Consider the following 13,398-nt stretch of genomic DNA (forward strand, 5'->3'; position numbering starts at 1 on the left):
TTCTTTTGTGTATGTGTGTGTGTTTTACCACCCTTTAAAAATATAAAACCCATTGTGGCCATACCCAAATAGGCTGCAGGCTGGATTTGGCCTGCTTGCCACAGTTTGCCAACCCCTGGTCTACATCAGCAAGCTGAACTCCATGGACTTGGGCTAATGATACGTTTCTAAGCTCAGACCCGGTTACTGGTATCTGCAGTCTCTGTTCCTAATATCTGGCCACTTCTTGCCTTGCAGACATAGATCTCTCTTTGGGACTCTGTTCACCTCAAATAGCCTTTTCTACTCTTGTAATGCTTATGCTTCAAGGGCAGGAGGTTGAATAGGTGTCCTCTTTGGTATGTTTATTTGCTGGGGTATAATTTTATTTCTGACCACTTTTATTTTTTAAAGAAGTTTTGGGTTCACATCAAAGTCAAGAGGCAGGTAAAGAGGTCTCCCGTCTACCGCCTTGCCCCACACGCCTAGCGTCCCTGCCAGCCTGCCCCTGACTGACGTCCCCCGCCAGACGGTACCTTTGTTACAGCGGATGAACCTGCATTGACGTCCAGCACATTGGAATGAAATTCACATGCCGTACCATGGCCAGAGAGGCCTGACATGATCTCATTCCTGACGGCGTCTCCAGCCTCAGCTTGTTTCCACGTGCCCTTGGCTGGCTTCATTTCAGACACGCTGGCCTTCTGTCCTTTCCTAGGGTGGGACGGAACTCTGCCGGCACCCTGATGACTTTGTGTGTGTCCACCGAGGCCAGGCTTGGTCGCAGCTAAGCTGAGCCTAAGGAGAATGCTGTGTGGTCCTCTCGGAAGAGGAGGACATAGGACGCTTGTGAGGAAGTACCCCAGGGCGCTCCACATTCGCCTCCCTGTCTTCCGGGGAGGACAAGTGCGGCGGGTGGTCATCGCCTCCCGGGTTCCGACGAAGCACGAGACTGTCCTGCCTCAGTCTCGGGCGTAGCTGCAGGCTGCACAGTTGCTTAGCTGCATCATGGCATTGGCTTCTCAGCAACGGCGTCCTGCCCCGGATAGTGTGTTATCCCCTCCTCTGGCCCCTTTTTTCTCGGTGCCTTCACTTGGGACGAGACCCCTGGGGAGCTGGCACCTCTGTTCATCTTTGTTTTGCCATCTCTGTAAGTGATGAACTTACTCTAACAAGGGCTTGTTTCCCTACTGGCTGAACCTTGCTGGGCATTTCTTGTTCAGGACTTTGCTGCCTATCTTGCCGTTTCCCTGAGTTAAAGCATCCGCCCCACCCTTGCTGCCCTTGGTACCCGTCACAGCTCCCAGTTTTAGATCACTGGCTGAACACACAGTGACAATGATCTGTGATCTAGGTGTGTTGTAACTTGGGAGGTGTGAGAAGACTACACGTGTGGGTACCCAATTTGGGCAGAAGAATGAGCTCGTACAATTAGTCTAGTAGGCCGGCAGGCACCCTGGCCAGGTAGTCTGTTGACCCGCCGGATTCAGGCTTAGAAGTTGGGGCTTTGGAGGGGGACATTTTCTTCACTAATCACCAGACCTCCTCTTAGGTTAGAAATAGATTCCAAAGTCTTTCTCTTAGTATTTATTATCTCTGGGTAGAAAAATGCTGTCATATTTTTTTGTATATCCAAGCCTTATTCATGAGAAAATCCTTTCTCTAGATTACATGTGACTTTTCTTAAAGTTTTTTTTTCTTCTTCTTTAAAACAGGGTTTGAAAGTCTGTATAGATTATTTGCATTGGTTTTCCCGTGTTAATGCACCTGTTTAATCCTTCCTAAAATGTCATGGGTTGATCAACCTATGTTGGCCTTAAAATACGTTCAGACCCTGCTTAAAAACCCAGACCATTATAAAATCTTAAGAACTCGGGCTTCCCTTGTGGTGCAGTGGTTAGGAATCCGCCTGCCAATGCAGGGGACACGGGTTGGATCCCTGGCCCAGGAGGATCCCACACGCCACAGAGCAACTAAGCCCATGAGCTACAACTACTGAAGCCCGTGCGCCTGGAGCCCATGCTCTGCAACAAGAGAATCCACCGCAATGAGAAGCCTGCGCACTGCAACGGAGAGTAGACCCCGCTCGCTGCAACTAGAGAAAGCCCGTGTGCAGCAACGAAGACCCAACGCAGCCAAAAATAAAGCAAGTAAATTTATATATTAAAAAAAAAATCTTAAGGCTGTTTGAATGTTGCAGATACAAATCTGCAGAAATCCAGGTAAGTTAGGCAAAAAATATAGAAACCACAACAAAGGTTTGGATCACTTGTTTAATATACAAAGTCTTTCTTTCACAGGTAATTATTTTCTTTTCCTTAATTTGTCTTAGTACACATTATTCACAAAACAGTAAATTGTTAATGCAAGAGAATTAGGTAAAACCAAAAAAGTACAAATGCTCAATCCCCAAAATTGCACACAGTTAAAATAATTTTTCCTTGTTTGTTTTAATGCAGTTTCAAATGGGCTTTCTTCAGATGTGGAGGAAACACTGCAGCCCAAAATAACAGAACTTCCTTTCAACTGTATTGGTAGGTAAAATAGCACCTTTGGGCTGACTTAAGGAAAGAAAACTAATTTTCATCTTTCTTAATTAAAGTGTGAGTCCTACACAATTACCGTATGACAACTACAATAATGATAAGTTTTAAGAGCTCTACTTTGTTCCAAAATATTCATTGGCATGGCAAGGAAAGGTAAATTGTGTCAGGCAGATGCAAAAATCTTCCTCCCCACCTCACCTCCATGACAATTAGAGTATCTTAGTGATGTCATTGCTCTAATGAGCTAGTTTTCCGGCCAAAATAAATAGATGTTTTAGGGACCTTTTGCAAAACAAGATAAGTGTGACTATGTGGCCATCTCTCTGGAACTATAATCACATGTAACAGCAGCTCGGAGTGAGAATAAATAGATGTTTTAGGGACCTTTTGCAAAACAAGATAAATGTAACTATGTGGCCATCTCTGGGACTGTAATCACATGTAACAAGCTCGGAGTGAGATTTAATCCTAGGGCATTTTGAAAGACTCCTTCAGAGTATATACCTGTCTTCCTTTTATTTCTCCATTGCTTTATGTCCCAAGTCGATGGGAACATTTTTGTTTTGTTTTTTTACATTTTGTTTGTACTTAAGTTTAATTGCCCTTTGGGCTTCACTTTAAAAAAAATACTGGATTTCATATCTTTACAATTTAATCTTTGATCTTACACAATTAGAGTGACAATTCTTTAAAAAATCAACAGCATAAATATACGTTTTCTGGTATTGATAATACCACAGATTCATGATGATAAAAAGCCAAGGTTGTAGCAGAACTATAAGTTTATTCTTCAATTTCAGTTCTTTGTTTCAATTGCATTTTATTTCTTACATAAGCAGGTGAGCATGCTTCAAAAAATTGCCATTCCGGAGAGCAGTTTTTCTTTTTGAAGGGTATATCCAGTCCACAAAAGTGTTGTCACAAAGCCAAACCCGGTCATTGAAAGGACAAATGTACCGTTGCCACACAGAACATAAAGAAAAGAATCAACATTAGGTTTTAAATGCACATAGTTATTTCAGATGGTTTGAACTATCAACAGCCATTACGGGAAAACTTCTAAAGATTTAAATTTGGGAGTTCAGTGTTTAAAAAAGAATAGCAGAATAATGTTGACTTTTAATGTGTTAGGGAGCTGTATTATTTTCTCATTTCAAGAAAGTCAAAGCCTATTCAAGTTCATTTTGAGAATTTACGTATGGTTTTAAAACACCATGTCATTTTTTATCATTAATACAGTAATGCTTATATTTACTTTTCATACTAGAATTTCTTAGTGTTCAGTATGCCCCTTAATAAATTATTATTTATTAAGCCAATCGTCTTCCACTGTGAAATTATGCATTTACCTATATTGCTAAAGTTCGGACAGAATTTAAATGGTATTTTATGGTATAATTCAGGTAAATAATCCTTTTCCTTACAGAGCAAACAAAAGAGAAATCAACATTTCTTTGCTGGTGGCTAGATTTTGTTCCCTCAGGAATATTTGTAAACAATTGTTGCCATTGCTAAACCTCAGGAGAAATGGATTGGTAAAATGCTTAGGAAAATTATCAGAAAAAAATGAATCACGTTTAATCCCTTGGGTGAGGTGCCATGATTAAATCACCTAAAGCTTCATTATCCATGAGTGTATTTATCTTAAACCTTGAAAATGGAAATTTAAGGAGTTAATACAAAATCCAGGTTGTTTAAGCTTCCTATATTTTTAATTACACCACTATGTCTTTATTTGTGCAGAAATTTTGGTCCAGTTTAGTTGCCTCGACTTAGTTTTTCCTGTGCCTTCATTCTGCGCTCCTACAGCAAGTTTTAAGAAAGATGGGTTTTAAACCTTTTGTTTCCTGCCTGACTGAATACCTTGACGTTTTTCTCACGTATATACAGGAACAAACACATGCCACACACACACGAAGTTGATACTGTTGACCTTTGCTCTATTTCTAGGAACTGGGACTATCTGGACTCAGTGTCAACCACTACTCGTATCGTGTCAACCTTCTCCTCAGTAAAAGGTGATTTATTTCTCTTTTCTTTCCCTACGGTAACCTGTGAGGAAAAAGCCCACTGACCATTACAAAGTGCATCAGTGTGATACCCAGATTTGTGCAATGCGGTACCCATGCTTTGGTTCTATGGCCATCACGGTTGCCTTTTCACAATAATAAATACGACAGCTAGCAAAAATAAATCACCTCGTTTTATGTAAGACATCTCTCTTTGACAGGCCACTATATTTATAATCATTAATCTAGCTCACTGCTATGTCATTCACACTTCAGTTTTACATGAATATGCAAAGAATACAATAATCAACTGAACTGTCAAACCTAAACAATTCAATTTATTACTTATCACAGAATCTGTTGAATATTTTTGCGTTCCAGCTGAGCAAGGGAAATACTGTCAGCTTTTTAAAATACAGTCTAAATGCTTGGTCATAACTACTCATCTGTCAAGTTGACACCTCATAAAAAAAAAGGTACGTTTGACTTAACAAAGAAAGATATTGAATTTTTATTTTCCCTATTATAAGTGCTTCATAGTAGCAAACAAGTTAATTTCAGAACTTACCGCTGGCAGATTGCTTTATAGTTTTGTTTTTTCACCCTTTAGAGAAATGGTAACTTCATCTAACTATTAACCAAGATATTTAATTTGATTAATTTAGTGCTTTGTAAAATAGTATTTGTGATACTTTGAATAAAAGAATGAATTAAGCTGCTGTTTTGAAAGATTCAATTGTTAAATGAAGCAGAGGCTTTGTCTCTAATTTTAGGGCTGCACTAGCCAATAAGTTTAATTCAAATTGAGCTATGCTGTAAACATTATGGATTTTGAAAACTTGGTTCATAAAAAAAGATGTAAAATAACTAACTCAATACTTTTTTTATATTGATGACGTTGAAATGATAACTTGGGTATATAGTGTTAAATAAAATAAATATATTATCAAAATTCATTTCACCTATTTTATTTTTACTTTTTCTAATGGGGCTACTAGAAAATTTAAATTTGCATATGTGGCCTTCATTTGTGGCTCACATTATATTTCTGTTGGACAACACTGTTTTAGAGGGTCCAGGTGGAGCATACAAGGCTCCTGTGGGTATTTAACAGAGCTAATTAAACCCAAAAATCTCTGAAAATCATGATTTAAACATAATTCCAAGTATCAATATCTTCAAATGTGTATTGCATCTATTTTAAAAACATGCATCTGTCAAAACAACTGGACTCCACTATAGCCATAAAAACCTGTTAGCTGTCGAAGTATGAATATCAAAATATGCATCTTCTGAGTTTGCTTCTGATGTGCCTTAGGGATAATGCAGACAATTTCAAGCTTAAAACCAAATGTGTTTGTCATTTCCAGATGAGAGAGTTAACATTACGAGGCCCTAGAAGAAAGACACGTTGCAATTCAAGTCCGTATTCTTGACCTTGCCCTGTTACTGGGAAGACTCATGGGTCTGTCCAGTTAGTCTCTCCTCGTTGCCTGAAAGCATCCCTTGCTCCAGCGGCCCTGGTCTCAGAAATCATTCTCCAGCCAACGTTGCACATTTTCTCTTCACACTGGAGACTGCTTCATGGGCTCTGACCATCTGGTGTTTCTTCTCCTTTCCTTTTTGAGCAAAGTGAGGACAAGTGAGTCAGAAAGAGGAGAGACGATAAAGAGGGTGACTAACTCAGGATCACGTCTGTCACTTGTAGTGGCTGAGGGCCAGGCGATCCTCCAGTGACACGCTCCCGGCCGGCCCCGTCACACGGGTATGACTTCGGGGGGGCCGCCCTCCGAAGGTGGCGGTGCGTTGGTCCCCGTTTGTAAGGCAGGCACTGCCCCGGCGTCCTTGGCGTCCGTGTTCACCGTGCAGGAGCAGTTCTTCTCCAGCCTCTTGGCCATGTCGGGGCAGTTCTGCACAAAGATCACACGGTTGTAGGCCTTCAGCCTGCGCCACAGCTGAACGTAGACCTTGCACTGTACGTACATGAAGACCAGACCTCCCGTGAAGCCGATGGCCACCACAACCAGTTTTGTCCAAAATGGCCATTCAAGGACACCTTTGAAATAAAAGAGAGGACATTACCACCAAGTCTTTATTGATGGATTTGGTGATTTTTTTTCCTATGGTTCCTTCAAAGGATCATGCCAGCCTGTTAATATTTCATAGATCAGGAATATATTCTTAACAACTAGTAAGAATTATAACCTGATTGCTTAATTGCTTTAAATATTCTCCAGGTATTGCCAAAACTGTACATGAAGAAATTCTCTCCCCTACCACTGTAATGATGTCTCTCATCTCTCTTAGCCATCAAGAACCTACTGTGATCATCAGATACTACATCAGATACTTACTTCGACATTTATTCCTTACAGGTAAATCTTTAAGGAAGGATAGCGCACATACTGAGTGAAAGAATCAGACTTTAGGATCCTCTTAAGGTAACGTAATAGGTACATGCGTGGGATTGTACCCATGGGTCCCCTCCCCACCCTCATTACCTTTAAAATTAAAAAAAAAAAAAAAGAAAGAAGCTGCCACATCTCAGAATTCCTGAGTACAGACATGCATAAGATTTAGGATTTTAGTCACTCGTTTTATCAATCTTATATTTTGTTACTGAGAACCATCTCTTTCTTAGACATCAATCAATATTTTCTCTTAATTTCCATCACCGTAACTAGAAATAGACTTTCTTTCACAAAGAGTTTTTAAAACTATGTCACGAGCGTTTCTGTAACTACAACAGTATTTAGGCCACACATAATTATAAATGTTAAATATATGATGGTCAAGAGACCAGCTCTTGCCAACATGAGGATGGTGTGGAGGACGTGATAGCTGCCTTCATTCCTGTGAGAGGCTGTCAAGTACAAGAGAAGGGGGGGTTGGAAACCACACTTTAGGGAAGTCAGGTTTTACTTACTTATAACAGTGAAGAGAGTCATAAGAAACATCCTGTCTGCATTTTGTAAGAGTGCCATTTATGAATACTTTATGCTTCTGGAAGCAAAATGGACCCCTGCCCCGTTTGCGTCACGTTGAAGGGCTTGCCTTGCTCCTTCCTCCTGTCTCTGCAGGGAGAGCAGGCCTGACTCACTGAGCTGGGGGGCCAGCAGCTCACAGCTGGGGGTGGCTGTGTGCCCCGGGCCGCTGAGCAGTGTCTGGAAGTGGTGATCGTTACACCTGGTGCGGGGCGGGGGCTGCTGACTCAGCAAGTCCTGTGATGCTGCTTTGCCAGCATCGCGCAACGTGTAGGACAGCGAGGAGTTACCCGGTCCAGAGTTCCACGAGTGCTGAGGTGAGAAGCCCTGTTGCAGAAGGTGATCACTTACTTAAGCTCCTTTATGTAGAAACTTGCGGGAAGACTCAGTATACAAGTAAGACACCTTGGACTTCTCCAGATTTAGAAGGATGTTTGCTCTCAGCTGTTCCACTGAGCAGTAGTGTCTCCTTGTTTACAAGGATGTTAACCACAGACAAGCTGAAGCGTGCTTTGTCTCCCATTTTTAGGAAAATCCCCATGGATTACATCTCATTTTCCCCTCTGATTCCTAAATCACACTACCACCTGTGCCCTGGAAGTGCCTGGAGATTCCCTCCTTCCAAGCCTTTGCCCATGCTATTTCTTCTCTCAGAATTTTGCTTCTCTATTTCTGCATGCCTACCTGTCCCACAAAACCTGACTCGGAAATAATTTCCAGCTGGGAATAAACGTTCTCACTCTTCCAGTTTCATGTTATTTGTTACACTTGTGGCATGAGTCGCTCTCTGACATAAGTTGTTCTCTGCTGTGCCATAATCTTGACAGTGCAGGATCTACGTCTGGTTGGTCTTTGTTTTCCACCCTGCCTTGCTCAGTGGACATTTTAGGGATGAATGAAAGCTTTTAAAGTTCTAACTTTGATATATGCCTTTCTCTGTCTGACTTACTTCACTCAGTATGACAACCTCTAGGTCCATCCATGTTGCTGCAAATGGCATTATTTAATTCTTTTTTATGGCTAATATTCTATTGTATATATGTACCACATCTTCTTTATCCATTCCTCTGTTGACAGACATTTACGTTGCTTCCATGTCTTGGCTATTGTAAATAGTGCTGCTATGAACACTACTGGGGTGCTGTGTCTTTTCGAATTACGGTTTTCTCTGGATATATGCCCAGGAGTGGGATTGCTGGATCATACGGTAGTTATATATTTAGTTTTTTAAGGATCCTCCATACTGTTCTCCATAGTGGCTGTAACAATTTACATTCCCACCAACAACAGTGCAAGAGGGTTCCTTTTCTCCACACCCTCGCCAGCATTTATTGTTTGTAGACTTTTTGATGATGGCCAGTCTGACTGGTGTGAGGTGATACCTCAGTGTAGTTTTGATTTGCATTTCTCAACTAATTAGTGATGTTGAGCATCTTTTCACGTGCTTTTTGGCCATCTGTATTGCTTATATGTGGAATCTAAAAAAATGGTACAAATGAACTTATTTACAAAACAGAAATAGAGTCACAGATGTAGAAAACAAACATGATTACCAAGGGGGGAAGGGGGGGAGGGATAAATTGGGAGATTGGGATTGACATACACACACTACTATATAAAAAAATAGATAATTATTAAGAACCTACTGTATAGCACAGGGAACTCTAGTCAATACTCTGTAATGACCTATACGGAAAAGACTCTAAAGAGTGGATATATGTATAACTGATTCACTTTGCGGTACAGCAGAAACTAAAGCATCACTGTAAAAAAAGCTCTAATTCTGATTGCTGTGCCTCAATCTTTTCAAAATAACCAGAAGTGACAGCTTTTCTTCACTTGTTAGTGAAGCTCCGCTTTGTTGGACAAGCTGAAGATTCTATCCTTGCCCCACCTCTCCTTCCAGAAACAGTGACCAGAACCCATGATATACCTGAGAATACGGGCCAGGAGTAACCAGCTGCCATTTTCTCCATCAGTTCTCAGAGACTCTGACCCCTGCACTTCCTTTCACAAGGTGTCTCTGAATCGATTTCCTCTGCTCAAGTCATTCTTCCTTTATACGTTCCTGGGGAGTCAAAGCTCCGGCGATTTCCCTAGACAAAGTTTGCAGAGTACTCCACACCCCACATCCAAAAGCCATTTGGGTACAAGCCCATTGTCCAGACGACCATCATCTTTCAGAGACAGGCTGAGCTTTCTCTTTGCCTTTCACTAAGTGGGCAGGATTTTTGTTTTCTTTAGAAATTATTGAGCAGTTATAAAAGATTTTACCTTGGAAAACTCACTACGGACGTCATGAGAGGAGATGCCAAAATGGGGCTAAATGGATTTTTCAAGATTGTTTTCATTCACTGGTGAGATGCATTTGCTTCCTTTTAGTTTTATTTTTTAATTTTTTAATTTTTTTTTGGCTGCGTTGGGTCTTCCTTGCTACTCGCCAGCTTTCTCTAGTTGTGGCGAACAGAGGCTACTCTTTTTTTGCAGTGCGTGGCTTCTCATTGCGGTGGCTTCTCTCATTGTGGAACTTGGGCTCTAGGTGTGTGGGCTTCAGTAGTTGTGGCATGTGAGCTCAGCAGTTGTGGCTCGCAGGCTCTAGAGTGCAGTCTCAGTAGTTGTGGCGCACGGGCTTAGTTGCTCTGCAGCATGTGGGATCTTCCCGGACCAGTGATCAAACCCGTGTCCCCTGCACTGGCAGGCGGATTCTTAACCACTGTGCCACCAGGGAAGTCCCGTGCTTTCTTTTATTGAGACTTAGCACGTTGTCTTCATAGTCAATTATGTTGGACTAGTCAGTTCTGTGCTGTCTTCCGTGAAGAAGAAAGAAGGTACACAATAAGGAAGGGTTGAGGTGAAGAAGGGATGCACAGGGACGTGTTCCTTGTGGACCCCTTGTGTAACCCAAGGAATTCTTTGAAGCTGGAGCCTGAACTCGGAAATGCCAAGAGCACAAAGTTGACCCCACTTGCCAGTTCAGAAGATGAATTTGGAAGATCCATCTTCAGACAATTCAATCATCTGTTTTTTTTTCTCTGAAGCCCAAGGGTCTCTCTCTACTTCTGCCTTTCTGCTTGGGATCTTTCTGCAAGGGTTTCTGGAGGTGCAGGAGTCAACGCTCTGCCCATCCCTACCTCCTAAGCACTGATGGGAGACGATGCTTGGGAATTCTTGGGCAAGAATTGGAGGAGCAGATATTTTGTCAGTCATTTTCTAAGGAAATGGGAATCTTCTCTTGCTCATAATAGATGCATTTTAATTGATGCATTCACTTTTAATATTGTCATGTCAATCCCACAAAAATGGGCAATAAATTCTCAAACCGTCTCAATATACAGTTGTTAAAAGTCTTCTTCCAGGCCTCTTTTTTAATAACTGCATATGTGTGTGATGTGGTCCTTGAGGGCTGCAACAATATCCGTGCCATCCCAAAACAATGGACCTGCTAATAGGCTTCCCAGGAAAGGCTTAAGATGGTCTGTAGATTTGTCCTGTGATACGGTATTGAAGACTTCACAAATTATAGAGTTACGTGAATCAAATGCTACATTCCATCTTCCTGAAAGTGCAGTGCTACCAGAAACACAGAAATCAGTACACAACTTGTAAAGAAGTGTAAAGGGTGAGTGAAAGCACTTTAGACAAATAAGAGCACAGAGACCATTCAGCTCATCCTAGGCTCTGCATCTAGGCAAGATTTTTCTAGCAAGCCAGAGAGGGAAGTCCAGGTAAAATTAACTGTATTTATAGAAATTGAATGTAAACATGATAAAAGAGTAAGGTAAACATGATGACAGAGTAAAACCTGTAACTTTTTTGCATAAAAAATCGCCCAGATCTTCCTCAACACATCCTCCATTGAGGTTGCGTCAGGAGACAGGGATTGGGGTGAAGGGCATTTCCCCTCAGGAACCTGAGACTAGAGTTTGTTAATCCACAGGACCACTGCCACTGACTGTCTCTTTCATTTCCTTTATAGTCACTATTTTCTCACTTTCACTCTGAGAAGGTCCCCCTTTCCTGGCTAAGAAATACCCCAATCTCAAATAATTCAGACTTGTATTCAATTCCTTTGCAGATCAAACCTTACAAAGATTTCCCTTATTATGGTTAATGGCTTCTGAAGGGCTGTTTTTTTCAAGAATGAAGGGATTTTGCATAGGGAAATAGCCCCATTTCACATATTTGTAATCTTTTCCTGTACTAGTTTTTTTTTTTTTAAACATCTTTATTGGAGTATACTTGCTTTACAATGCTGTGTTAGTTTCTGCTTTTTAACAAAGTGAATCAGTTATACATATACATATATCCCCATATCTCCTCCCTCTTGTGTCTCTCTCCCACCCTCCCTATCCCACCCCTCTAGGTGGTCACAAAGCACTGAGCTGATCTCCCTGTGCTATGCAGCTGCTTCCCACTAGCTATCTATTTTACGTTTGCTAGTGTATATATGTCAATGCCACTCTCTGACTTCGTCCCAGCTTACGCTTCCCCCTCCCTGTGTCCTCAAGTCCATTCTCTATGTCTGCGTCTTTATTCCTGTCCTGCCCCTAGGTTCTTCAGAACCATTTTATTTATTTATTTATTTATTTTAGATTCCATATATATGTGTCAGCATACATTGTTTTTCTCTTTCTGACTTACCTCACTGCATGACAGATTCTAGATCCATCCATCTCACTACAAATAACTCAATTTCATTTCTTTTTATGGCTGAGTAATATTCCATTGTATATATGTGCCACATCTTCATTACCCACTCATCTGTCGATGGACACTTAGGTTGCTTCCATGTCCTGGCTATTGTAAATAGAGCTGCAATGAACACTGTGGTACATGACTCTTTTTGAATTATGGTTTTCTCAGGGTATATGCCCAGTAGTGGGATTGCTGGGTCGTATGGTAGTTCTATTTTTAGTTTTTTAAGGAACCTCCATACTGTTCTCCATAGTGGCTGTATCAATTTACATTCCCACCAAAAGCACAAGAGGGTTCCCTTTTATCCACACCCTCTCCAGCATTTATTGCTTGTAGATTTTTTGATGATGGCCATTCTGACTGGTGTGAGGTGATATCTCATTGTGGTTTTGATTTCCATTTTTCTAATGATCAGTGATGTTGAGCATTCTTTCATGTGTTTGTTGGCAATCTGTATATCTCCTTCGGAGAAATTTCTATTTAGGTCTCCTGCCCAATTTTGGATTGGGTTGTATGTTTTATTGATATTGAGCTGAATGAGCTGCTTGTAAATTTTGAAGATTAATCTTTTGTCAGTTGCTTCATTTGCAAATGTTTTCTCCCATTCTGAGGGCTGTCTTTTTGTCTTGTTTATGGTTTCCTTTACTGTGCAAAAGCTTTTAAGTTTGATCAGGTCTCATTTGTTTATTTTTGTTTCATTTCCATTTGTTAGGAGGTGGGTCAAAAAGGATCTTGCTGTGATTTATGTCATAGAGTGTTCTGCCTAGGTTTTCCTCTAAGAGTTTTATACTGTCTGGCCTTATATTTAGGTCTTTAATCCATTTTGAGTTTATTTTTGTGAATGGAGTTAGGGAGTGTTCTAATTTCATTCTTTCACATGTAGCTGTCCAGTTTTCCCAGCACCACTTATTGGAGGCTATATTTTCTGCACTGTATATTCTTGACTCCTTTATCAAAGATAAGGTGACCATATGTGCCTGGGTTTATTTCTGGGCTTTTCTGTCCTGTTCCATTGATCTACATTTCTGTTTTTGTGCCAGTACCATACTGTCTTGATTACTGTAGCTTTGTAGTATAGTCTGAACTCAGGGAGCCTGATTCCTCCAGCTCCATTTTTCTTTCTCAAGATTGCTTTGGATATTTGGGGTCTTTTGTGTTTCCATAAAAATTGTGAACTTTTTTGTT

General features: G+C 41.0%; 1 protein-coding gene and 1 long non-coding RNA gene across 3 annotated transcripts in view; one reads left to right on the forward strand and one right to left on the reverse strand.

Moving 5' to 3' along the window:
• The first annotated feature begins 2,419 nt into the window (after positions 1-2,419).
• Positions 2,420-8,227, forward strand: LOC132365731 (uncharacterized). Its single transcript, XR_009503205.1, has 5 exons — positions 2,420-2,513; positions 4,476-4,543; positions 4,916-5,010; positions 5,905-6,975; positions 7,615-8,227. It is a non-coding gene; the product is annotated as an uncharacterized LOC132365731 (long non-coding RNA).
• Positions 5,470-13,398, reverse strand: part of MARCHF1 (membrane associated ring-CH-type finger 1) — an 898,048-nt gene continuing 890,119 nt past the window's right edge. For both annotated transcript variants that reach the window (XM_059922369.1, XM_059922368.1), the window contains one exon: positions 5,470-6,590. In XM_059922369.1, coding sequence (XP_059778352.1) covers positions 6,292-6,590 — 299 coding nt within the window. In that variant the 3' untranslated portion in view covers positions 5,470-6,291. The remainder of the gene's footprint in view (positions 6,591-13,398) is intronic.

The sequence above is a fragment of the Balaenoptera ricei genome, chromosome 5 (assembly GCF_028023285.1).
Source record: "Balaenoptera ricei isolate mBalRic1 chromosome 5, mBalRic1.hap2, whole genome shotgun sequence".
NCBI lineage: Eukaryota > Metazoa > Chordata > Mammalia > Artiodactyla > Balaenopteridae > Balaenoptera > Balaenoptera ricei.